The following is a 25,961-nucleotide window of genomic DNA, read 5'->3' as shown; positions in this document are numbered from 1 at the left end:
CACATACCGATCTAGGACATGTCGACCACTTCCTCTATTGGCATTTAAATTAGCCGACATTAATAAAAATTTCCGTCTGGAATAATCATATTATAAACGGGCACTTTTAATAGGTAATTGCATTGTTTAGAAGGTAGGGGGTGTAGATTGGCGTCAAACGAACAGCGATTCGCAATTGCAATCTTCAGTCCGTGTCAGCGGATGGTACCCATAATGCTTGATAAGTGCGCGTTGGTGGTACTAGATCGCGGCTATGGAACGCAATAATTCACCGCCACCGAATATTACGATCACCCCAGTTACAGGGGAGAGTGGTAAGTACAAATTATGTGGATATTTCTAGTTTGAGTTCTCAGGTTCTGAAGTTTCATTAAATTTTTCAGGTGAGAGCATTTTAAGATTTGAGACCTTTGTTCCCGGATCTTCTTTAAACCCAAGAATTCACGATAATCGACTTATTTTATCATTCTATCTTATACAGGAAAAACTCTTTGAGACTTTATGCGCAAATTACAATAATTCAAGGCATTTTTTCTGCGAAAAAAAAATGTATGCCATAAATTCGTTCAGAGTCTAAACTTTTCTTCCCCAATTTGGCTTAAGCATGACAATGAACATAACTTTTCTAGGCAGACTTCTGAAAACAAAAAATGAAACCTCTTATCTTTTTCCTTTGAAACTTTCATTTACCACCACTGTTTATATCAATCTATAACTCAAAATTAATATCTAGTATTGCCTATTACTCAGTCATCCTATTGTGATACACGGTCTTAAATGAAGATAGAAGATGTAACGTACGTGTCACCTGTATCCATGGTCCAACGCTAACAAGATGACTATAAAACGGGGTAGTTGGCACTGAATCAGTTTTTATGACTTCAGTACAGTGGTGCCAAATGAGAGTTTTACCATTCAAAGCTTCAATTTTTCTCATGCATAGTGCTATTCATTTTTGTGTAGAGTCACAAATTCTAATTTGAATTCCTATAAAACAAATATAAACTATTACTATTACAAATTGTAGATTTCTTTAAAGTTGGAACCTCCGTCACCAGTGCAGTAGTAATTGGGGTATACGTTTTTCAAATACAAATTGTCCTTAAGTAACTGCTAATTAAATTATATGACTTCCTGCGGTGTCTCAAGAACAATATACACTCTCAGAATAAAAAACAGTAATGTCATGAAGCCTCCTTATTATTCCAATCAGTAAATGCTTGGCAATTCCGTTTTTCACTGTAAGTTAAAAAAGCTTCTCTATTGTCCTGATTACACACTAATTTCGTTAAACTGCCTCTCAATACACAGAGAGGAGAAATAATAATCATTCTGGTTTTAACGCAATAATGACCATCACCGGATATCGTTCCATTGTACCTTGTTGCAATTATTTGTGTACATGGGAACACTAATAAATATCCAAAATTATTCACGAAGTATTCACTTCCGCATAGCGGACAATTTACATTTTATTTATATAAATAGAAAATACACCGACAATCGGAAAACAAATTGTAAGATATTTGTATATTTTAGAGACTCCTAAAAGAAGAGTAAGCATAGTTGAAGGGAATGAAATCATTAGGCCAGATTCGCCTAAGGGAAAAAGTATCTTGCACTTGCATAGTCCAATTGTAGAATCTGCTTCCTATGGAATCATACACGGTAAATCCTAACTGGTGTAGGGCTTCATGCTTGGTTCATTCAAATTGCGTGAATTTCTAAATTGATGCCATCTCTATTTTATTTACAGGAAAAAGGAAAAATGGAGATATTCTTTCAGGCATATACAAAGCGCACAGCTATTCGAGTACTGACAATCAGTACCCCGCAACCGACAAAAATGATAATCGGTACTACTAAAATTTTAAACTTTATTAATATATTTTTCCCTTATTTACATGCATATTTTATAGGTCTTGGTGGTACAAATTTTGTGTAAAATGCCGCGAAGAGGACGAAGATATTCCTTCGTGGGAACCACGGAATTGGCCCAAATTTTGCCCCTACCCTTTCTTCCCTACTTATAGGCAATTTTCTAGGATAATCTGTTTAGTGTTAATAGGTCTCTTGTCTTGGTGCGCTATATATTCCATTGTGGGTATGATGCTGAATGCAAGTTTTACATGTTTTACATCTTAACACGAATTTATAGGAGAAACTGCAGCTCCTCCCCACGGCAAACTGTTTCAATTAATTCTGATCAGTATATGCGCTTATTTGGGGGGGTGTTTGACGAGTCTTACAACCCTTCCCGCTTTGATTGGAATGCTTTTTACGGGGCTGTTCATACAAAACGTAGGAATTGTAAATTTAGACGATTCATTTGCAGAAGTTGCTAATAAAATTAGGTAAAGGAAAAACAGAACACATTGAAGTGAGCTTGTAAATATAAAATCGGAGAAAAAATCACTTTGTATATATTTAAATTTCATTGCCCATTGAGACACTTATTAATATCAGGCTAGAATCAATAATGGGTGATATTATAATATTCAAACATGTTTAAGCCTTTTTAATTGTAGACATGGTGCATTAGTCATAATTTTGATCAGGGCAGGTCTTGACTTGGACCCAAAAGCCCTCTGGAGACTCAAGTTTATTGTAGTGAAGCTCAGTTTATTTCCTTGGCTTGTGGAGGCGGTAATATGCTCCATATCATCTAGATTTCTTCTGGAAATGACTTGGGACTTTTCGATTTTACTTGGAAGTATTATTGCCGCTGTAGCTCCAGCAGTGGTGGTACCGTGCCTTTTTCGGTAAACTTCTTTATTTACACATAGAAAATTAATTAATCTTTTTAATCCAGATTGCGTACTAAGGGATATGGAGTAGCTAAAGGAATTCCTACTCTAATAATCGCAGTGGCAAGCATTGATGATGCCACTTCAATCGCAGCATTTGGCATCATAAAGAGCATTATGTTCATACACAGCTCAGTCACCTCCTTAATTCTTCAAGGCCCAGTTTCTATTTTCGGAGGTTTTGGCTTCGGTATTCTCTTCGGATATTTATTGCGTTACGTGCCTGAAAGAAACGACAAATTCCTGGTAAAGAATAGCACTCAGTAAGAAAGAGGAGAGGTAGTGGATACGTGATATGATCCGCAGGTACCCTTCAGGGTTCTAATGCTGTTGGCAGCAGGAATGGCAGCTATTTACTTTAGTGAGCATTTAGGTTATGGGGGTGCAGGTCCTTTGGGGGCTGTAGTGGCTGCCTTTGTTTCGTTAGTTTTCTGGACAAGACAAGGCTGGAGTATCGAAGAGAACCCTGCTTCAACAGCCTTTGGCATATTCTGGATGATTGTGGAGCCGGTAAAAATGCGTTAATCTTACCAATTATCTCTCATTCTATTCTTCGATACATATCGCAGATGAATCGTGGTTGCAATCGGTTCAGGTTTTAATTTTCAGGTATTATTTGGGATTACTGGAGCTCAAATGAGGTTCGATGAGCTCCATGGCGTTGTGGTGCTAATAGGCACTGGAATTCTCATTTTGGGAGCTATTTTGAGAATTCTTACCACTCTCATTACAGGAATTGGTTGCGGCTTGAATCTCAAAGAGAAACTATTTTGCGCGATTGCTTGGATGCCAAAAGCGACTGTTCAGGTAATATTCTAGTCGCGTACGAAAAGGATACTTTACCGAACTGATTAGAGAGCGATAAAGTGACTTTGCCGCACACAGTCCGGAATAATATTCAACGGAAAGAGACATTCGAGAAAATAAATGTTATACCTAATACATGAAGTCACTTTCCGCACTCATCTGGTAAATATTTATTTCACCACAAGTCAAGAGACAAGAAAATTTTATTTATGTATGAGGGGCATGCAAAATGCAGTTATTAAAATTCAGTAATCTTACGATTTATCCCAAATACTGTTTAAACTATTATACCCTATCGTGTCTAACTCAATTTGGTGGATTTGCATGGTTTGTAGATCAACTCCTTATATAAAAATTTCTTTAGGCTGCTTTGGCACCCATAGCCCTTTCCCACATAACGGACTCAACTTCCAAAGAATACTCGTACGCAAAGAAAATCATTACAGTCTGCATTTTGTCGATCATGATCACCACTACAATAGGTGCAGCTTTGGTGACTCTGCTCGGAAGTAAATTGTTGCGAAAAACGAAGTTTGCAGTGGAGCCGGAAGAATGGAGGAGGTCTCATCGGCCCTCCGTCAGGGATATTAGTATTATCGATGAAGACGAGGAAGAGGAGGAAGATTCAGAGAGTATTAGAAAAAGTGAGGGTAGTGGTGATACAGCAAAGGAAGAAGAGAATGGTGTCAATAATAGGGCCTTTGAGAATCGACAAGAAAATTTGACAAAAGATAGTCTGGAAACTCCGACCAATATTGGTTCTGGTAAGAATGAAAAAGGCGAAATCGAAGAAGATACTATATTGAAAGATGCAAGAAAGGAGGAAGTAGAAAATAATTAATGCGAATTGAAAGATGATAAAATATGTATATTTTTATTTTTGTTTGATAAATATTTCTTTACATTGATTAAGTCTTTGATTACATTTTTGCGTGCTCATTATTTTAGTTTCCAACAGTTAATCCCAAAAATACGTAATAAACGGAAATATTGGGAAAACCCCGAAAATACATATGCGTTGATTAAAATAGTAAATTACATCAAAAATGGAAACATGATGGAAACTATGGAAACCAAGAATCTAAAAGGCCTAGAGTCGCAAACAATTATAACATTTTGGTTTAGAGGCTTTCTTTTAGTTCTCGCAATTACGGTTTTTAAATAAATATTTTTTTACGGTGTATATTAAATCAAACTCAAATGAACTACATAACAAAAAAAACATTAACTTAAATTAATTGCTTTTTACATTGTCATTTTGATGTCTCACAACCTAAACCGTAGCTCAAAAACTATAAGTCTGTAACTTAGTTTTAAAAATTTACTTTGAATGTTAATTTGAACAAAATCCTTTATTCAGTATAAAAGTAGACAAAATGCAAAAACACAGTTTCTCTGCAATTAATTAATAAAAAGAGGACCAACTGATAGTACTCAGTTTAAAGGAAGTAAACTTAAGAATAATACAAATAATATTAACACTTCCTCAAGCGAAGTCACACTGGAATATCAAATTTCAACTTATTATAAGGCCATATAACAAACTATTTATTCACTCTGATTAATCTGAACTGAAAAGAATAAATAAACGAACTAAACTATATTAATAGATAAAATTACTTTTTGGCTATCCGGACTTTCACCACTCCGCTTTCTATCAGAGTCTGGTAACAAAGAGTACTGTCGTTGTCATATAAGTCCACCGTAAGTGGGTCTTCAGCGACGAGCTCAACGTACTTGCATTTTTGGTCTAGAGATTTCATTAACTGAAAAAATCGTGAGATTGTAATAAAAGTAATCTCCAAAGAGAAATGGAGTTTAGCAACCACCAGCAAAAAATTATTTTGTGATTTTTGTTATTTTGTTAATGTAGCATCGTTTGACTAGGTATGTGTTAAACATAAGGAGCAACTTTAAGAAGGTTTTATGAAAGTTTTAAAAAGTTTATTATCACCAACTAGAATACATGAATCCATTCTTCTTCTAAGGGAATAGCCCCTTTCCAGTTGTTGGATTGTTTTTTTACCACCTTGTATTTCAGAAATGAAGGGATTCCAGATGTTCATAAGAACCTTTTTCTTCTTAAATTTTCACCGCATGTTTACGTAAATACCTTGTATATAAGAAAAAAAACTCATTAATACCGGCATGGTCATTGCGTCTGCAACACCTGACAACTGGATATTGACTGTGGCCTCCCAGCATTGCTGAGGGACTTCTAAGAGCTCCGCTGAGATCATTTTTAAGTTCGACGTGAGCACCGGCTCATAGTTGCCGTAATCGACAAACATTACGTTCACGAAGCCTGCTTCGAGCGATTTTACGTCCATTATTCGTCCTCGGTACCACGCGCTGTCTTCGGAGAAGAGAGCCAAACATGGTACTCCCACAATAAAAGCTTTTGAAAGATAAAACTATTACAATTCCCAATAAATAATATCTTTAGCATACCATTCAATGGGGGTAAATTCAGAACCGTGTTTTGTATCGCCGTAGTTAGATTGCACATTTCTTCTTCAGAGTCCGTTAACGGCAAATGAATGGTTATTTTGTCGAGACTCAAAATGCTGCCGATTATCATTACAACCTGGAATTCGGATAATAATAACGAAGTCTAATATTGATCAGAGAACATGCCTTTTCTCCCATTTGGAATTTCTCTGGTAATGGTAGTAATTTGTATTTTATCAATTCAACATTCTCCGGAGGCCGCAGAAAATCGATTTCACACATCCCTTCTTCCATGCACGTGGCCGCTAAGGCTTCGGCTAGAGCCTGAAAAAGTAATTAGAGAAACAACACAAAGTAAGAAATCAAGCGTTACTTCCGGGATTTCTTCATTTTCTGTTAAAACCTCAACTTCGTCACTATCCTCAGCTGGGCCTTGCACTGGGAAATTTGGGCTTCTTGACAAATTTGGACAAAGTTCGCATAATTTCGTATTAACACAAATTCCATCGATATTATACAGATCTACTAAAGGCAATTCTACTTCTTTCGACCCTCTGACTATCACCTTGCACCAATCGGTGACAAGATCAAAGAAATTGTCATAGTCTGAGGTTAACCAGGAACCCGATCTCGCATAGACCTGAAGTATTTTTTTATATATTAAATTGCCCATTTTATTTTTAAAACTCACTCTGTCTAACTTAACTTTGGTTGCAAAGGCTGCAACTTTGGTGAACAACACCTCCCGATAGAGGACTTTGGATGACACGTCGTGATCGCTACCAAAATCGATCATATACACTGTAATCAAGTCTGGGCTTATGAGTTTTAAAATTTTGCCGCGATACCTAAACAAAAGAGAGAATTGTTGATTTTGAAGTACAACTTAAAATAAAGGACAACGGTTTTATAAAAAGTAATACATCGATTGATTTACTGAAAGAGGCGGGAGGCAAACCTCTGCCTTTGTCACTTATAGGCTCCGAGAATGGGCGAGTTCCGTCTCACAGTATCTTAGCTTTTGCTTGAACTAAAAACCTTCTTTCCAATGACTAATACCTAGTTCGCTGCAGTTTCAGTCTCGTAAATATTTTCAAGAACGATGTGCTAATTAATGACCCTTGTTCTTATGACTTCTATTTCATATCAGAGGTGACACAGTGCTCCAAAATTATAAAAAATTCGACCATACTTTATGACAAACTCACCAATTTCCATCCGAATACTTAATGGTACACAATTGCCCAGGTTGCCATTTGTGATTCGGAAGGTCAGGAGGTTCACTTTCGAAAAACTTCTTTATATTAGCCTCCATTTGATAATAGACACAATCTAACTCTTTTTGGCGCAGATAGAGATAGCCTCCGGTCTCCACGCACAGCACTCTAGCCTACAACGAGCCATTAAACATACATTTATTTATAAAAAAATTAACTTACATCAAATTTGGACTCTGATAGTCTGAAGGCAGGCAACCAATCGCTAATGGAAACTATGCGTTTGCGATAAGGGGAATTACTGGACAATTTTTTGGTGTCTGTAAGCAATGAGAAAATTCAATGAGAAAATAATTGAATATAGTATAACACTACAAATTAATGTTACCTCCAATTCCTTCCTGGTCAACACTTGTATTCAAACTTCCAACATTCTTCTCCGCTAGAGTAATCGCCCCAGTCTTGTCAGTTTGTTTAAAGGTATCTGTAGATCTTGTGCCTACCTGAGTTAAGTTCTCTTCTAATCTGCCTGCCTGCGTGTCCTTTGAAGAGATTATTTCTTGATTGCCCTCTTCAGATATTCCCTCTTCTTTTGCCGTCAATTCTTTCTCTTGCTTTAATGAATATGAAGCCTCCTGAAGAAGCTCCTTTGTAATACCCTAAAAGGATATATACATTTCAAAATCAAGTTAAAAACACCTATTTCTTACCTCAAGTAGATTATCTGCATTTGTTGCTTGCACAATTACTGGCTTATGTACAGTTACCCTGAAGGCGAATCCTAGCCTGACCAATGAATTGTTAACGGACACAAATTTAAGTCTATCTGGATCCAATGGACCTCCCCTAATTATCACACCATACCATATATCTAGAGCAATGCTCTTACTAATTGGATCAGTGTCATTTTGCGACTCTACAGTCCCATATATTTTTTTCTGTTTTGCGAAAATTTGTTGCAAAGCTTCCGTGGAAGCGAGACTCCATTTACCAGTACCTCCGGCCGGTCGAATGTTAGCTAAATGACTTTTGTACGCCCATTGTTGATATTTCGTGAAATACCTGTCGTAAACGTAAATTTGCTCTTTTGGCATTATTACATCAATCCCCATATCCAAGAGGAAAATTTTATAATTCTCTTCACATTGCTCTACTATCTTCCCACGAACATATTCACTATTAAACTCAGTAACACATGATTCCCCTGCATTCCATTCGGACTGCGTTTCCTGTTCTTGACAGTAATGAATCTTTAGTGCCTTAAGCATCTGGATCTCTTTATCTCGAAGGTCCAAAAATTTCACCCAAATCTGTTCTGGGGAATCGACCTTAATTACTTCGATTTTCCTCCTTACTACATCCGAATTGTCCTCTTCAGATTCATCGTTGGCCTCCTCATCAACCTTTTTCAACAACGACGACATCAAACCGTCCGCCTCTAAGAATTCCACATTAGCATCGTCATATTGAAGCCATTCCACTTTGGTCGATAAGGGTCCTATTGAATCTGCCAAGTTACTCTCAACCATTAAAGCATTAATGCACACATCAACATTGCCATTGATGTCAAAGAGGAAAACCTCCAGTTCTGGATCAGTCTCCTGAATGACCATCTTCAAAGTATCTTGAGACTTCTTGTACACATGCAAAAAGTCAGTCGAAACAGTGGGCCAAATTGCCTGTTTATTGTAAGGAGCAATGTGCGCTAATTTGACAAAGATGGCCTGGGATTCCAGTTTCGTAAAACACTCCTCTATTGGTTTGATACTCTGAGTAGGTACCATAACGTTCAAGCCCCAATCGACCAAAAGAACGTGGACTTTTTCTGAGTTCATATGAACACTTTTGATGAACCCTCGATGATATTTGAAGCAAAGTAAATTGCGGTACTCAACAAGGACATATGTTCCTTCAATTGGAATGCAGCCACCAGACAGACCTTTAAAGGACTTCTTAATGGCGTAGCACATGGACTTGAAGGCGCTTTGGTGTTGTACCAGATGAACAAAAATATTGTATGGATCTATGACATTGGCAACAATCACTCTTTCTTTCTGGTTCTTGACAAACTTTTTACTGTTTGGAAACACTTTCAGTAGTGGCCAAAAATTCGTTTGTCTTTCTATAGAACTATCTGTCATTGGATTCGCCAAGTTCTGACCATGCACCAAAATATCAGTCACAGAGATTATTCCTCCATCTGAAGAGGCAATCATGAGATCTACTTCCAAAATTCCATGGCAACGTGCTTTCTCCAAAATGCAAATTTCCTTTCCATTAAGAATTTTTGCTAAGGAAATATGTGTATTCTCTTTCCAATTAACGTTCATAGGATTGTGCAAGGTGCACTCGATAGCAAATGGCTTTTTTTGCGAAAATACCGCAGGCAGGTCAAGAATTTTGCTCTTCTCAACCAGCTGAGTCCTTCCATAATCAATAAAGAACATTTCATAAACATATTTGTCCTCCTTTCGAATTTCGCTAACTCTCGCTCTGCACCACGTTCTCTCTTTATTTTCCTGCACTTGGTTATAATAACAAGCCAAGTACAATTCATTTTGTCGCGGCTCATCAACTGCCTGCGCCCCTCCCATCTTCAGATAATTTTCAATATCTTTGCTGAGTTGCAAAAGCTTATTCTGATCCTTTTGGTATTGAATAAAAAAACTATCCATAGAGGCAATATGCTGAATCTGAACTCTTTGTAAATCAGACTTGGTCCTTGTCCCTTCTTTTGGTTTTTGGTGTATGCTTTTATATTTTAAAGATTCTTCTGATGAGCATCGAACTCTGGGAAAATGCTGAGGTCTTAATGCAATACTCATTTCTATGCTCTCGTCATCATCTAATGCGATGGGATTGATGAGTTCAGAATCAGTTTGGTCTTTAATAATATAGTCTTCTGGCAACTCCTTCTCTGTCACCAGTTGATAGACTGGATCCGAGGTCTCTATTCTAATATAGTCCCTAAAGTTGTTGAGGCTGTCCACAACAATCCTTACAGGTACAGTCTGGTTTTCATTGTTTAGCAAAAAACTTGGAATATCTTCAATATGCCTTAACTTCTCAAGAGCTAAATTAAGATTGAGTTTTCTATCACCTATATTGCTTTCATCGAAAGCTACCAACTCTTTGAGCTGTTTCTCAGAGTTTTTCAAAGATTTTTGTATACGTTCCAAGTCACTGTTACTAGTCTTGAATTGGTCCACATCTTCACATAGTTTTTTCTCTAATGTTTCTAAAATAGCATGCCAATCAGCAAAATGCTCATAAATCTCTCTTTTTATTGTAGAAACGTCAAAATTTGCTAACTGCAAAGTTTTTTTTTGAGCTGAAATCACATTTTTCAACACCTTTTTGGCAATCTTCTTAAGCTGCTTGAATTCCTTCATTTCATCATCAGTCAAATGGAATAACTCAATCCTATATGGGTCTTTGGTCACGTCTAACTCACTGCCTAGATTTTCTTTATATTCTTTATGATCATGTTTGCTTAAGAAACAATAACAGCAGCCAGCTGTTTTACAAATCTTGCAATAGAACTCCACCAGCATAGAAGGGTGTTCTATGCATTGTTCAAGGGACAGAGTAAATTCTTGTAGCCTTCTCAGTACAGGTTGATGAGCCATTAGATTCTTTGCACTTTTATGCACCATAGTACAGCAATTTGAGCAGTAAATTCCTTCACAACTAGGGCAGTAAATAGTGGCTTCTTTGCAGCAAGAGCTAAAACAGCACTGGTCTGATGGGTCTGGAACATTTTCATCCTGAGCTAGTTTCTTACTGGTACATGAGACAAATGATATACTTTCAACATTCTTGACAGTCGTCCCTCCATCTAGTTTCTTGCAAGACAAAACGCCCAGAATATGGTAGTTAGGCAGGAATATGTTTTGCAGATCAGACTGACAAATGGATCTTTGTCTGTGGGTGATTTCAGACTCAAGAGAACACTTGAAACATTTTATTTTATTACTTTTGATTCCCTTGTAAATACATTCTTGGCAAAAAGTATGCCCACAATGCAAAACTAGGGGAAGGCGGCTCACAGGTTTTCCCATCACGTGGCTCACAAAATAACTCTCTCTGCACTGGGAACACAAATAACAAACATATTGCTGTGAGGATTCAGACTGTACATTATTACTAGCCATATGCTCTCTTTGAACGTGCGGAGGTCTCTTGTTAAATTGCTGGGGGCCCCAATTACCTCTTTGTTGAGGAGTATGTACTAGTCCAGAGCCTCGACCCATTCCTTTGACAGCTCTACCAGTTGTGTTAGTTGACATAACAGAGGTACTTGATGTATCATCACTGGAAATCAGATTAAGGGGTCTAGCTCTGTCTCTTCGAGGGTTATAGCGAGGGTGAGTGTTTTGTGTGTTAGATGGGTGAAATTTCTGGAAATAATTTGAAGGATATTTGTTGAAATCGGAGCAACTATCAAAATGGTACAAGGGCAGGGGACCCGAGGTCGCTGATACGAACGGCGGCCGGCCTCTTGGCAACATTTCTTGTTTTCTAAAAGTCTAAGTTTGTATCAAGTATTAGGTGTATATTACAATCTTACCACTAATCAAATAAAACTGATTTTATAGTGAAAATTAAAAAAGTGTCGGAAAAAAGCACTAAAAAATACAGACTATGTTGACTGAAAATCATAGAAAAGTGTCGGAAACCGTGGAAATCAACAACCTAAAAGGTTTAGAGTAGTAAACATGCGCATTAAGGCACGTTTACAATGGGTAGCGAACCACTCTTTTGTGGGGTAGAAAAGTATCAATTTATTACAACGATCCTGGCATCTTTCTTTTCAATTCGTCTCGATTCTTTTTTCACGAATGTACTGTTTACACGAGGAGTATCCCATGAAGACGTGCACGATCGTTATTCACTACCCGTGTAAACGCGCCTTAAAGGAAAAGCAGAGCAGCTCAAAACGAACTTAAAATGATGACGTCACGCAAAGAACCGACATGCCGGCCCTAACTGCGGATGATGCATTTAATCAGTCCGTTTTGCCCCGATTATTTATTTTTGCTTTCAAAATTTACAGCCTCTAAGGGCTAACATCTTATCATATATGACTTTATTTCTGGTCCATTCTTTATATATGTGAATTAATTATTAAAATAAGGAAAATAATAAACAGATTAATATAGCAAAAATTTTTATAGATCCTAAAACATACAGGCCGGACCAATTCTACTCGTTTAATATCAATCAGAACAGTGTCAACATTCCACTAAAGTCGACCCTATTTTTTTTAATGAAAAGCCGCCATGTATTTGATGCCTGTGGAATTGGATTTCTGCTCATGCGTTGAGAACCTAACTCAACGGAACATGCCAAAGATGCCATTCTCGTCATGTATTTCATTTGTTTTATTTTAATAAACAAAATAAATAAAACGTAAACCAGAGGTTCAAATTCCTTTTTTCAATTTCATTAAAATTAGAATATAACAACAAATGTTAAACACCTTTGATAAAAAGGGAATCTGTTCCATTTACAGAGCTATTCCTTTCAAATTCAGGTACTGTCAGGAACTGACTATGCATTTGACGTTCACTTCTTGGTACCTAGAGTTCTATCATAAAAAATAATGGAAAAAGTATTCTTTGTTGAAATAAAATGCATTTAGAATCAAGATCTATTGGATTTTTTTTACTGAATTAGGTATCTGTATTTTTGTTTCCTTAATTACTATACAGATATAAATTTTATCCAGGTTTGAGGGTACGTTCGCAATTACACACCTTTGGGCTGTTGCATTAATAAAAGCCCCAAGAAACCTGGTCCAGAGCAATTGATCAATTAAAGTCTTCACTTCCTCAGAACAAACCTCATCCTCTGTCTTGACTGCATTCATTAATCATCCATTAAGAATTAAACTACTTTTCAGCCAACTCTAGCTTACAGAGAAGTCTATAACGAAGCTTCGAATTTGTCTGCTGTGGTAGAGATGGCAGGGCCGTCGTGCCCCACCCTCACCGCAGCGCTCTGCGTTCTTGTATTAATTAATAGGTGTTAATTGTTTATTAATTAGTACGTACTGAATATACAAGACGCTCCAAAAAGATTGTGTTAAACATAAAGATGTTATAAATGACATTGCAGAGAACAATTTTTGCATGAAAATCTCTAGTTAAAAATAAGCAGTCCTGCTCCAGAGCCATTTTATTCAAAAGAGTAATGTTAGCTCATCCACACTAAGAGTTCGGATGTGTAATTCATTTTCATTAAATATAATACATTCAAAATGATAACCTCCAACCTGGTTATATAAATTTGTGCTTTGAATAATCGATTCAGGCATCCGTTGTAAGATGTGCAGATCTTGCTGCACGAAAAAAAGAGGGTGCCATCACACTTTCCAACCGTTCCTATTGGGCGGCTATAGGAGTTTCATACATCAGCAACTTAATGTAACGCCAGAGAAAAAAAATCCAACAGGCTTAAATCGGAACTTCGCGCCGGCCATCTGGTAGGTCCGTAACGTATATTAGACCATTTTCACAGTTTAAGCGAAAAAATTTGTTGGTTTTGATTTAGATAAATGAAAGTGCACTTGCCCCCTATGTTGATGGAACTATAGGAACATCTACATTGTCTGATAGCTTCGGAAATTTGGACGCAAAAAAGTGTTTTTATTCAACATCCAAGACTTTTGAACAAAAATGACTTTTGAACCAAAACGGTTAATTTTTGGACTAGAGGTTTCTAGCAAAAATTGTTCACGGCAATATTCCGTACAATGTCTTTAAGTTTGATAAAATTTTTTTGACACATCCTGTATATTTTTTATTTATTAATATCTCTTTAAATTAATTAAATGTTAATTTGCATTTTTGTGTGTTCATTACTTTGACGTCTAATGGCCGGGCCATAAACGGAAATAGATGAAGCCTAAAATGAAGCGAAAACTTTTGGTAAATTTAAGGTCTCCCATAAGGGATAAGGCAGGTATAACTTTCAGTTCACCACTAATGAATGACAACAGGAAACTGAAGTTGGTTCTAATTAGGGGACAAAATTGGTTAAGGCCTCGTTTTAATATGCGTAGAAGAGATGGTCCTAAAAATTGTCGCAGCAGGGCTGAAATGTGATATTGGAAGCATGAAAGGTTAATTAAGAGTTTCGAATATTATTGCATTTGTGAATCATTAAATATTAAAATTGTGTCTGTATTTTCTGTTTTATTTAGATGTGATTTTTAGTATTTATTGAAGAACACGTATGATAAAAATTTAATTGCATATCTGTCGTCCTTTTCCTCAAAAGCGAAATGTATTTGAATTTTGAAGAAACATTGAAACATGTTTTAATTCCATAATTCCTAGTTAATTCTAATTTTGCCCGAAGTTACTGCATTTTACACCGTGTAAAATATAGTTAAAGACGTCGATTGGTCCCAGAAATAAGCAAAAAGAAAAAATTCATTTGACATGGGCTTTTTACGCTTATGTTGTTGGCAACTTTGTATTTGTTCAATTCTGAGCTGGGTTCTGATCAATTTTGGTATCAAACAATTACGTAAACATTCAAATTTTTGAAATTTGGTGGTATTTTGTGCCAAAATGGCCTAAATTGGACGATTAAAAAAGTTGCGAAATGTTGGCCGGTTTTGAATACTATGACCTCTATGTAAAAGATTTGCAATTGGATGATTCGCGCAAGCGCAGAAAAAAATAAAAAACGATTTCCCACTTTAAGTTCCTATGTCCAGGATTCGCCTGGACAACTGACGTACGAAACTCAAAATTGAGGTTTTTAGCTTTACTTGAGTAATTTGCAAAACGCCATTTATAAAAGTGGAGTAAATTTAACTGGATCAGTGGCTTGGTCTTTGATTGACGATTTTCAATGGCAGCATGGTTAGAACTCTGCAGTCAACTTTAAATTACTGTTGCTAATGAAAAAATGTATATGTTTTTTCATTATTGAGATGTAGCGTTTAATTGGGACTGTATCTTGTTGACTTTTCTAGCTCCCATAGAACTAGGAATGTGAAGCAATGTTTTGAGTATTATCGAAAAGTAATTACAACTAGGACGTCCGGTAGAAAAATATGAAGACTAATTAATATTTCTTTGCGTTATCGGTTTATTTTCAAGGTTGAATACACATTACTGAAAAATATAGAAAAAAGTGATTTTTTTCTTGGAGCGCACTTGTGTAGATTTTACTATAGTAACGTGTGTGCGGTGGTTCTTCATAACTAAATGTTGAGGCAGTGGCATCTGCTCCGAAATAACCGGGAATAAATTATTTTTGTAGCTTGCGGTGTCCAATTTATTAGACGTTTTACGAGAAGGCTTTTACGCCGTACGGAAGTTCATAAAATTCGTACTTATGTGACATTCTCTGTTGATTTGGGACATTCAGTCGTAAAGGTTAATTTTTAACTGCACCACCAAACAGTCATCCTGGTTTAAACGTACTGCCTCCAATATCTGGTCTTCATTCAACGAGTTTACCATCAATGAAGTGTACTTCCGTTTCTCATCAGCAAATAAATCGGGAATATAATTACCTATGTAAAACAGCAATTTTTGCAATAATTTAGACATGATTTGGTGCTAACGGCCTTAATGATATGACTCGTAAATATTCTTATAGATTTAGAGGCACTCTATTTATTGTAATAACCTTTATGAGACATAAAAATCGCTTCTAACGATCAAACACACATCACCCTTTATGTTTACGAGGTTCTGTTTTCTGTTAGGCCCATGTTTTAATAAAACGGTATTTGCATGTTATAAACAATTCCATGAATTTTAATGCTGGCACAGGTAAAATCTAAACGCACATTTCGAATGTGCCAAAGAATATTATTTAATGGCTTAAAAACATCTTGGGCAATGGGCTGTTTCCGAAAATACCGTCAGGGTGGGTGTGCACAAATAGATCCCTTGCCCGGCATTGATTTATTTACGGCCCAACTTTCGGATATTGTTGTTATTTCTATTATAGAACAGGGTGGTTTAAGGCCAAGAACAGTGGTCTTTGTTCGAAATTTTTACCAGTATTCAAATACTGTAACAGCCTCTCACATCTGGGCTGTGTTTGTGTTTCATCGTGAAATTCTAAGAATTTTGAGTAGTAACTCTTGCACGCCAATGCATCCGAACTAAATCAAAAGACCTTGAATGCACGAAAAATTACGTTTATATCTTATTATATTTTGAAACAAAAAATCATTAATGGATTCGCACCTGCCTATATCGGCATCTATAATGGCGGTTGACTCTTCTCGTTCCCACCTTTCTGGTATTACCAAATCAGGTATTTTTCTATACAAAAGATGCGGCCAATGAGATGCATTCGCACCTTCATTTTCGAAAGCACCTGTTCCAATCCAAATTCTTCATTGCGATGAGTCGAATACGAAAGGTTCGTCTGCTTTGAGCCAGGTAAATCTTTTGCTTTGTAATGGTCAAGGGGGTACGGCTTTGGTAATTTTTCGTTTTTGAATTTTTATTTGGGTTTTACATTTGTTTGCTCCCCAGCTTTGAAGCTTATTAATTTCGCTTACCAAAAGCAAAAATTCACGGAAAAAAATCCAGGTCATAACTGAGATCAATCAGTGTTCTTGATATGTGGCTGAAGGTATTATATTATATTATTATATTATATTCCTTGTAATAAAAAACATATAAAATCAAATTCTATTAATGTATTTATTATTCGAGAGATTCGAAGAATTCTACGCTCGACCATGATCTTAAAATGCCACAATCGTCTTTTGGCAGTTTACAAGCGGGAAAACCCCATTTTAGGAACACCCACCTCTGCGGGTGACTTTATCTTCGAAGGGTATAAAGTTACACAAAAGACCCTCTACGTGCCGCCCAAAAGAGGGTTGGTGCCATATACCTAAAGCCTATGGGTTTTTTGTGAATTTTAAACAAGAAATTATAGGTTGTATAGCAATTTTTCTCGGGTCATCCAAATATCTTAACGTCACAATCCAAGTTAAAAATCTGACACAAAAAGATATTTAAGTACCTACCTGAGGAATAACGATAGTGCTTACAGTGGGTGAATGTTTTTCATGTATATTGAAGAGATCTTTGAAACTGAAAAAAATACAGAGTCGTTTAAATAGGGAAAGATTTGCAGTTTTGCGAGCTTAGTTCAAAGCCATATTTGAAGTTTCAAAAAAGTAATGGTTTACTAGGTATTTACAAAATACCAAAATAGCTGAAAAAAAACTAAAACGTCTGTATTCCCTTTATCATTGATAGCATTGAAAATGTGTAAATGTAAAAGTTGTAGATAATTGTTCTGCAAATGTGAAAAAATACATACTTTTTTTGGAAAAAAGCGGTCGTTTTCGAGATATGACACATTTTTTTAAATGGAAACCATATTGAAAATAGACAAAAAAATACTGCATTTTTCCTCTTTTTGATGATATATAACGTGATATAGTTATTTTCAAAAACATTAAAATTCAAACACTTTTTACTTTAAATATAGTATGCCATTACTTTTTTAAAACTTCAGATATAGCTTTGAACTGAGCCTAAAAAACGGCAAACCTGTGCATTTGAAAAAATACTCCCCCTGTGTGCATTGTATAGTTTATCCGTACGTCTATACTATTCCGATGGATTTTAAAAGCATAAATAATACACGCCAATTTTACATAAAAAAATTATGATGCTTAAGTTTGTACGATACCCGACTAGAGTGCGATATATGTATACAGTGTTGATATGCGAAAAGTGAATATTTTAATGATGAATCATAATAGTTTCCGGAGTAAAAAAAATCATATTTGTGTAATTGAAGCGTTGATATTTGTACTTTGCAATTTTGTAACACAAAGTTAGATAAAAATATCTCTTAAAATTGATTACTCCTGAGCCCACTCACAAAACGTTCTCATTCTTTCCGGCACGGGCGACTTTTATGGCATGCAATTTCGAACAGAACTATGATTTAGAGCGGGGAATTCCATGTCATAAACCTTAGCAAGAATGCCTAAACAAACTCTGCCCAAAGATTGGCAAAGTTTGTTTTATTGACTGTGGTAATTTGCCGGTAATCCTATATTTGCACCTCACAGGCTTAGAAGCTGTAAAGAAAGCATAGCAGTAGGGGTTAATTTTTCATTATTCGCGTTTATTAGATTGTTAAGGCGCAAAATAAAATTAGTAAGAAGATAAGCACAACCACAAATTCAATACAATACCGATGAAACATAGGCGTCAAAGCAACGTAAATTATTTGAAACAACTGGTAATATTGAAAGCCGGATATGGTGCGATGGGAGAGCAGCGACAGCTGCAAAAGGACCCAAGAGGACAAGAAATGCGTCATTAGCGGTACTTCTGGGTATATATCATCAGCATGGAGATTTTTTTCTTTAAGAACCATTAATAATGTGAATTTCCTCAAAAGGTAAAAAACAACCCTGTCGCAAACAATGATGCGAATTTATCACGAACCGGGCCATAAACTGCAAATCAACAGAAAAATTCCCACACTTTATTGAGGGGGGTAATTTGAAAATTGAACCCCAAATTTACCGGTGATCTTTGGGCGGCAATGTTCACACTTGTGACCATTCCACGTCCGCAATGCTTCCCATCACGTCCGATGGGATGGATAGAAATTACCGACCGTAATAGAAGGATTTATATACTACCTTTAACACTCCAGATGGTCTGCAATTTCGCTTACATTCCACCAGCTGTGCCAAGGGAAGACGTGACTTTTCTGGAAAAAACGATAAAATAGCAGATGAGAGAGAAAGAGAAAGAGAGAGGGGGAAAGACTGCGAAGACAGAGGTACTCTGCTGCAAAGTTTGAATGGAACAGCTACGATGAGAACGACTCTAACACTAGTATAGTACGATTTTGAAATTTATCTGTTGATGTCCGGTTTTCCACCAAAGGTCGAAGGCGTCATGCTAGATCTATTTGTCATGGAGCCTCGTTCCTTCACGTTATACAGAAGTGAAATTAGGCTCAAAAAACGCTTCAAAATTTTGATTAAGAGTTTGTGAAATATGCGGTACTGTAAAATTTGTTTCAATGTTGGGTAAATTGTTGTATCTATACCTTGAGAACTTTGAAGTTTTTTGACGCATTTCCTTGCGATAGTTGCTTTTTATGATTATTTCTTTAAAACACACACAGAGTGCCCTAAAAGTATCGGTAGCGTACCTTATGTAAAAGTTACGTCTTTTTGTTCTGCAGGGTGTCAAAAAAATTTTCGAATTTTCTAAATTGGAAATAAATCTCGGTTTCCAATTTAAGGACTTTACTCCGTCTGCACCTTATCAAGATAGAAAAATCGATTTAACTTTTTATCGGTACTGCCCACTCTATTCGTTACAAAAATCCGACTTTTATGCAAAACGCATTCGGTGGACCTATTGCGGACTAAAAGTTTTTTCACCATTCATTTCTTGGGTTATCCTTCTGCAAACAAACCATTTCGATTCTCTAATTCAATGCGATGAGCAATATACGTTTCCCAATTCCTGAAATTATACCACGTTCCCGCATCTTGACTCTTTCTCCCGGAAATGGGGCTCTAATGTAATCATCACAGAAATAAAATTCCATTAAGCTTTACTCATTCAACGGCTCTAAACTGACGCTATTGTTGAGTATCTCAATCAGTTCTCACCAGAAGTTTTGCCTCCCCCACCACGTGAATGTGTAACTGGATAATTTTGAAATTGTTTATTTTTCCGAGTTAATTACGTTATGTTTGTTATTCTCCATCTGACTTTTATTGACTACTGAATTGTCGTTTTTAGCTAACTTCTTACAGTCACAAATCATTCCGTGTTCTTCTAGAAATTTCCCTGTGCAATATCTCGAAATAGGCACGTCCAATATTCCCATGCATAAGACAAATAGACAACGGACCTCCCTGTTTATGACGTCAAAGCATTAACACCAGTGATACGAAAAAACGAGACAGCTAATGTCTGTACTAATTTATTAGAAAAATAAACTGGAAGTTCGATGTTTTTACCGACAGGCTTCTGAGTAATTTATTTCATAACATATGTGACGGGAGCCTCTAGATAGGCGTTAATGTTTGCCATTGTTTAACTATTATTTCATAGGTTAAAAGATGTATCCAGCGTCCTATTTTTTGCAATATTTTATCAATATTTTAATTACATACTTTGGCTCTATCTTAGGTATCTTATGTGCGATTAGAATTGGTTTACGCAACCGATATCAAAGGCGAGCTTCGCTTTGAGATGCGGCATACACAAACAAAGAAATATTTTTAAATAAATTATTTAGTGCTATTCCAATTGCCGACTCCGAAAGCAAACAGAAATAAAAATGTCCGCTCTATATGAAAACGACCCGAATACGAAAAAAAAATAGCCAGCAATATATCTTTTTAATTGAGTTCTTAGAATACACACGCCATGTTGTTTGGAATATTTATTTTAAAATTCCTTAATCAATTATTTACTTGAAGCAAATTCTATCTTTACGTATCCCTCTCTAACAAGGAATCCTGAAGGATCCTCTACAAATATTCCCCTAATATAAAATATTCAGCTGCGCACAGTGAGTCTTCGAGGTGATGCTGCTGGTAAAGCGAGAAACTTCTGTTATGCCACCACCGTTCATAGAACTCAAGATATGCCAATGTTTGTTTTTTTTTTGTGGTAATTTTCTTAATGTGAAGAATTATTCATTCGAATTTGTCGTTGGAAACCAGTGGCGTAACGAGCGGGTTTCCAAATTGCCTCTACTAGAGCACGAAATTTCTGGCAGCGCCGGTGCGACTTAAACACACTCGACAGGAATTCTTCCTGATGTCGAAATTGGCACATTCCCCTATGACTCAGAAAATAAATCAGCAAAAGCAAAATGCATTAACTTGACTGAAATACCAATAATTAATGTTAAACGACTTCATTTCAAGACTCCAACAGACTCATATTTCATAAGTTATTTCGGCCCTTCTCACGAATTTCCGTTTTAACTTTAAATTATCACTTCTGACAGCTCCGAGGGGCAAAAAACAGCTTCAAACCCGAGTTATGATCAATTATTTCACTTAGATTTAGACACAATGTGACACGTATAAGAGAAAACGATCCTTTTTAGTTCGCTTCGAATGCAAATTATTATAAGAAAATGTTCCTGGCATATGGGAACCCCCATTGACGATGGCACTTGGCGGTACTTTATCAGACACGTCGAGATATAAAACGTCTCAGCGGGAGACTTTCATCGTTCACCACCGGTGAAAGTGGAGTGTTCCATATCAGCCTGGATCACCATGGATTTTGTCTATTTGTTTTATTGTTTGAGGCAAAAAGTGCTCTTCTGAAGAACCCACGCACGCATCTGTGGACACCTGTTCAAAACCAGCTGGCCGCGTTTTCCCAGAATGTGCCGTAGTTTCCCATCTACATATGTCGTAAAGAAACCTCGTTTGGTGATTTTATATAGAAAGTCTTTGGTTTCTATAGACTTTAAAACAGATCTGAGGAATTTCTTTGAATAACTCGTAGGATTTGGTCTGGATTGAAATTCCCATTGTTGGCAATTTGGTTTGTTTTTCTTTTATTGCACAAATAAGAAGTTGATTCACAATGTTTCACAGTAGTCTGAATTTATTGTATTTGTTTTTATTATACGATAGAAAAATTGTTGTGTAGGCTAGAGTTGCTCGTAAAATCCAGGAAAATTGCAATTTTATTGAAGAAAAATCAGAATCGTATAATACAGGATCCGCAACACATTATACAGGGGAATTTTTCGATTTGTTGGGGGAGTGTTTTTGAAGAATTTTATATTTTAAAACATTTTGTTGCCCCGCTGATTATTGGTGTAAGATAAGAGTTGCTGGCTGAGATGGCTTTTACGTCAAAATTACGGAATATCAGCACATTTTCTGCCATTGATTGTTGCACAGGTGTGCGGATCTAAACATGCACGTCTAAGATTACAACCTCAATTACCCTATAATGTCTTTTATGTTAAACCTCCAATTGCGAAATTACGCAGCAATTTTCCTACTCAATTTTGCAAATTTTTGGTTAGTTAATAGTGAGGAAAAGTGGGGAAATTATGAGAAATAAAAATCATCAAAACTGCTTTTTTCCTTTACACTTCATCCCCAAGTTTCTTCGTTCTACATCGTCGTCTTATGGAATTACGCAATTCTACTTAACTCTGCTGATTTTTATTAGTTAACACTGAGAAAAGTCATAGATCAACCTCTATATTTATCGTATGTGTTGTTTCTATATCCCCCCTTTCACTGCAAGTTAGTTGCATTTGCAGAGCAGTTTTCAAAAAACTTAATAATGCACTTTCCCAAAATTTTTCATTCAAACCGAGTATGTTTTCGCAGCTAGACCCTACTACAAAACCAAAAATTACCACAGACCATTAAAACGGAGGCAAACAACGAGAAATATCGGAAATACTTAAAACTTCAATGGGAAGACCTGAAATTGGTAAATCCTATCGGGAAAAAGAGATAGTACTAGCTTCGATTTTAAGAGAGACAGAAAAGGGTACTCAAGGAGATTGGGATGATCTCTCATCTCATTGGTGGGAAGTCTCTCATCTCGTGCATCTTCTTTCTCGTTTACTGGGAGAACTTCAGACAGTGGGAGCATCCAGTGTTAACTTGACTGTCTTTCGGTGGATTATACCTGCGTCGAGTGAGTTATATAGTTTTAAATATAGAAATTCTCAAAAATGTATAATAGTCGCATCGAGCCTTTGTCTCCGTCATCTTCATCCGATTACGAACAGTATTCCTCGTGTAAATTAACGGATTTAACGAACTCTGATGATAAATTCATTTTACCTGAAACGGAGGAAGGTAAAAGTGCTTTCAACGTTTATTCCACCCCAATGTCACATTCCCATTACACGCCACCGAAATATTACGACGAATACAGGGTGCAGGACAACTACGCTTCAAGGTACATGCAATATCAGGGAAGTTTCATTAAAGTTGAACCGGAAGATGAAGAACTGCCCTTGCTGAAGACCAGAGTTTTCAGACGGAAGAGAAAAAGTTTGGATTCGGATGACGAGAATTCTGTGTTGGGGAGGCCTAAATCCAGAAGAAAAACTCCTCAGACGTACGAAGAAATACAAAATCAAAGGGTAATGGCTAATGTCAGAGAAAGGCAGAGGACGCAAAGCCTGAACGAAGCTTTCGCCTCTTTGAGAAAGAGCATTCCAACGTTGCCCTCGGATAAATTATCTAAAATTCAAACATTGAAATTAGCAGCCAGGTATATAGACTTCCTTTATCATGTATTGTCGACATCCTCAGAAAGTCCTGGTGATAGTGACGTTTTGAGCTCCTACACCGCTCACGAGAAACTTTCCCGGGCTTTTAGCATGTGGAGAATGGAGGGTGATCTAAACCCTCAATAAGTGTAAAGAAAAATTAAGTGTTACGTCAATTAGATTCGATAAATAATTTTGCACATTGTGAGCAAACGCAGGGAAATTGCGACCAAAGATTTTGTATATAAAATAGATATTGCTGGTTTCGTTAGATTAGTGTCTTTGTTAGTTACTTGTGTGTAAGTTAAACATTAAGTGCCGAAAAATCAACGTCTAGGTAACTTTACCAATAGGATCATTTCTATGAAAACAGTTAAATAAGGGCAGATCCCTGCCTAGCCTTTTGATTTGCGTAAAAATTATCTCCTAGATAAAGTTGTTGTATAATTACCACTCTTGACTTAGGCAGACAAAAAACTCACAAACGGACGTACTTTCTCACACATTTATAATATCAGAAATATGCAGTCCAAAAGCAAATCTCTGGCAAAATAAACCCATAACTATTATGTTTGTCCAGAAAAGCTAAAAAAAATGGAAATATAGTTCGTCTCCAAACCTCTATCTAAGTTCATTATTATTACAGTTAGAGACTTCCGCGTGAAAGCTTGATGAAGCTCTATAGCTCTGTTTCAAATCGTCTTGTTATGCAAATTTAGCAAATGTTTCATCCAAGCAAGAGTGCAATTATCAGAGTGCGAAATAAACGTGCAATTTTTAAAGCTCGAAATGAAGGTATTTGTAACGGTTCAGAGTAGGGTCCAGTTAACGATCAAAAGAGCAAAAAAGCATAAATATTATCATTAAATCTCGAAAATAAAAGCTCCATTTTGTCTATTTAAACTTTTTGCAATTTGCCACCACTATTCCAATCGATCTATGACCCAAATCGAATATGGACAGTTGCGTATCATTTCACCTTTTTTCCCTGGTATGCATACATAAGATATCATATATATGATAACCGCATCCAGAGCCTAATGCATTATTTAAGGTAACAGGATTGATACGTCACAACTGCGTTTAGCCTCATATAATAAAGGGAATATGTGCGGGGTAGAAAGCTCTGCATATGATTTCATGAGGTCTACACAGTGGTAGCAAATAAGAGTTTTAATAGTCAAAGACAATTTTGGTACACAATCCACACATTAACTTATAAATTGTATGTCCGTACTTTTGACGATACAGAATTGACAGTTTTAGGACAAATATTGATAACATGCAAAAATTTATTGGCGTGCCGACACATTATTTCTGTCAATTTTAAAATGTTTTAAATTAACTTGTTTTCCTAAAAATGCGTTTTCATATAATACCGTTAAAACGAACGCACTTCATAAATTGCTGTACAACACGTTTTCCAAAAAAAAAAAAATGTTTGCATTCCAACTTGCTTATGATCTGATGATGACAAACTTATTGCAATTTGTGCAATCTTTTTGATGTATAAAATTTAATTGATCGGTTTATTGGTGATAACCATAGACATTCAAATACTAAAAAAATTAACTTTTGGAGCATTTACTTTATCGAGTAAAATACGTCTAATAAATAGTAGATATGTTAAATTGATGACATGTTTTGCGCCAGTGCGTTTAATACAATAAAATGGTGCTTAGACACGATAAACAAAAAATTATAATTTTTCTGATAAAGGGTTTTTGTTGATTTATATCTTAAAATAGGTGGAATAATACCAAAGGTGTTGTAATTCTAATTATTTTTAAATTATTTCCCTGTGGCATAAACTTTATTAGATTTAGTACAAATAATAACTTGGTAGGAGACATTTCTTCCACCCCTTCTGTTGTGATCTAGATAGATTAGCCTTAGCTCCTAAAACTATTTTAAGTCATGTCATAAGTCATAAAAAAAGCTAAATTTGATACCTTGAGAACCATTTCGTGCAGCTGTTGGCATGTTTGTGTCTTTTTTCATTTTTATACTTCGTTAATTTCCTTTTTTTTTGTTCGAGGGCTTCTCCTGTTTCACGATGCATTTATATTTTATCTTTGGTTGTATAAGGTCGTATCTTATATTATGGTGCTGTACATTACTTTAGCATTAATATAACTTATCCGTAGTATCATTAGAATTTAATGTTTTGATTTTAAAAAGATAAGAATGTTTTTGTACTTATTTAATTATTCTGTATTGTTTTTCTGATTATTAGTGAGTTTTCGAAACCCTTTTTTCTTTCACCGGGCATTTGTAAGAATATACGAATATTTATTATTTTTGTTGAAAATGAAGTATTTTTGTATTAATATTGAGTATTATTGCTCCCCTAAAACTAAATCCGATTTTAGCAAATAACGTTGGCCATATATTTACTTTTTGCACACACAATGCT

General features: G+C 36.1%; 3 protein-coding genes across 5 annotated transcripts; 2 read left to right on the top strand and 1 right to left on the bottom strand.

The window, feature by feature from the left end:
- The first annotated feature begins 124 nt into the window (after window positions 1-124).
- Window positions 125-4,522, top strand: LOC136344179 (sodium/hydrogen exchanger 9B2-like). Of its 3 annotated transcripts, none has more exons than XM_066291385.1 (10): window positions 125-314; window positions 1,540-1,668; window positions 1,787-1,856; window positions 1,920-2,104; window positions 2,159-2,354; window positions 2,529-2,762; window positions 2,813-3,053; window positions 3,114-3,317; window positions 3,417-3,614; window positions 3,979-4,522. In XM_066291385.1, the coding sequence occupies exons 1-10, from the start codon at window positions 254-256 to the stop codon at window positions 4,453-4,455; spliced, it is 1,995 nt and encodes a 664-aa protein (XP_066147482.1). In that variant the 5' UTR covers window positions 125-253; the 3' UTR covers window positions 4,456-4,522. The 3 variants fall into 3 exon arrangements, with proteins under 3 accessions (XP_066147482.1, XP_066147483.1, XP_066147481.1); XM_066291384.1 differs by having other exon boundaries at window positions 126-314; window positions 1,757-1,856; XM_066291386.1 differs by lacking the exon at window positions 1,540-1,668 and having other exon boundaries at window positions 1,757-1,856.
- Window positions 4,462-12,416, bottom strand: qin. Its single transcript, XM_066291382.1, has 11 exons — window positions 11,853-12,416; window positions 7,993-11,803; window positions 7,671-7,941; window positions 7,505-7,602; window positions 7,274-7,455; window positions 6,757-6,913; window positions 6,439-6,705; window positions 6,252-6,389; window positions 6,066-6,201; window positions 5,759-6,012; window positions 4,462-5,380 (listed from the first exon to the last, which is right to left on the bottom strand). The coding sequence occupies exons 2-11, from the start codon at window positions 11,791-11,793 to the stop codon at window positions 5,231-5,233; spliced, it is 5,454 nt and encodes a 1,817-aa protein (XP_066147479.1). The 5' UTR covers window positions 11,794-11,803; window positions 11,853-12,416; the 3' UTR covers window positions 4,462-5,230.
- A 10,488-nt stretch (window positions 12,417-22,904) lies between these two features.
- Window positions 22,905-25,828, top strand: LOC136343998 (twist-related protein 2-like). Its single transcript, XM_066291027.1, has one exon. The coding sequence runs from the start codon at window positions 23,000-23,002 to the stop codon at window positions 23,690-23,692; it is 693 nt and encodes a 230-aa protein (XP_066147124.1). The 5' UTR covers window positions 22,905-22,999; the 3' UTR covers window positions 23,693-25,828.
- Window positions 25,829-25,961: the final 133 nt, after the last annotated feature.

This window comes from Euwallacea fornicatus, chromosome 16, assembly GCF_040115645.1.
Source record: "Euwallacea fornicatus isolate EFF26 chromosome 16, ASM4011564v1, whole genome shotgun sequence".
Lineage (NCBI taxonomy): Eukaryota > Metazoa > Arthropoda > Insecta > Coleoptera > Curculionidae > Euwallacea > Euwallacea fornicatus.
Note: the sequence above shows the minus strand (reverse complement) of the source record. Positions and strands in the feature narration are given on the sequence as shown.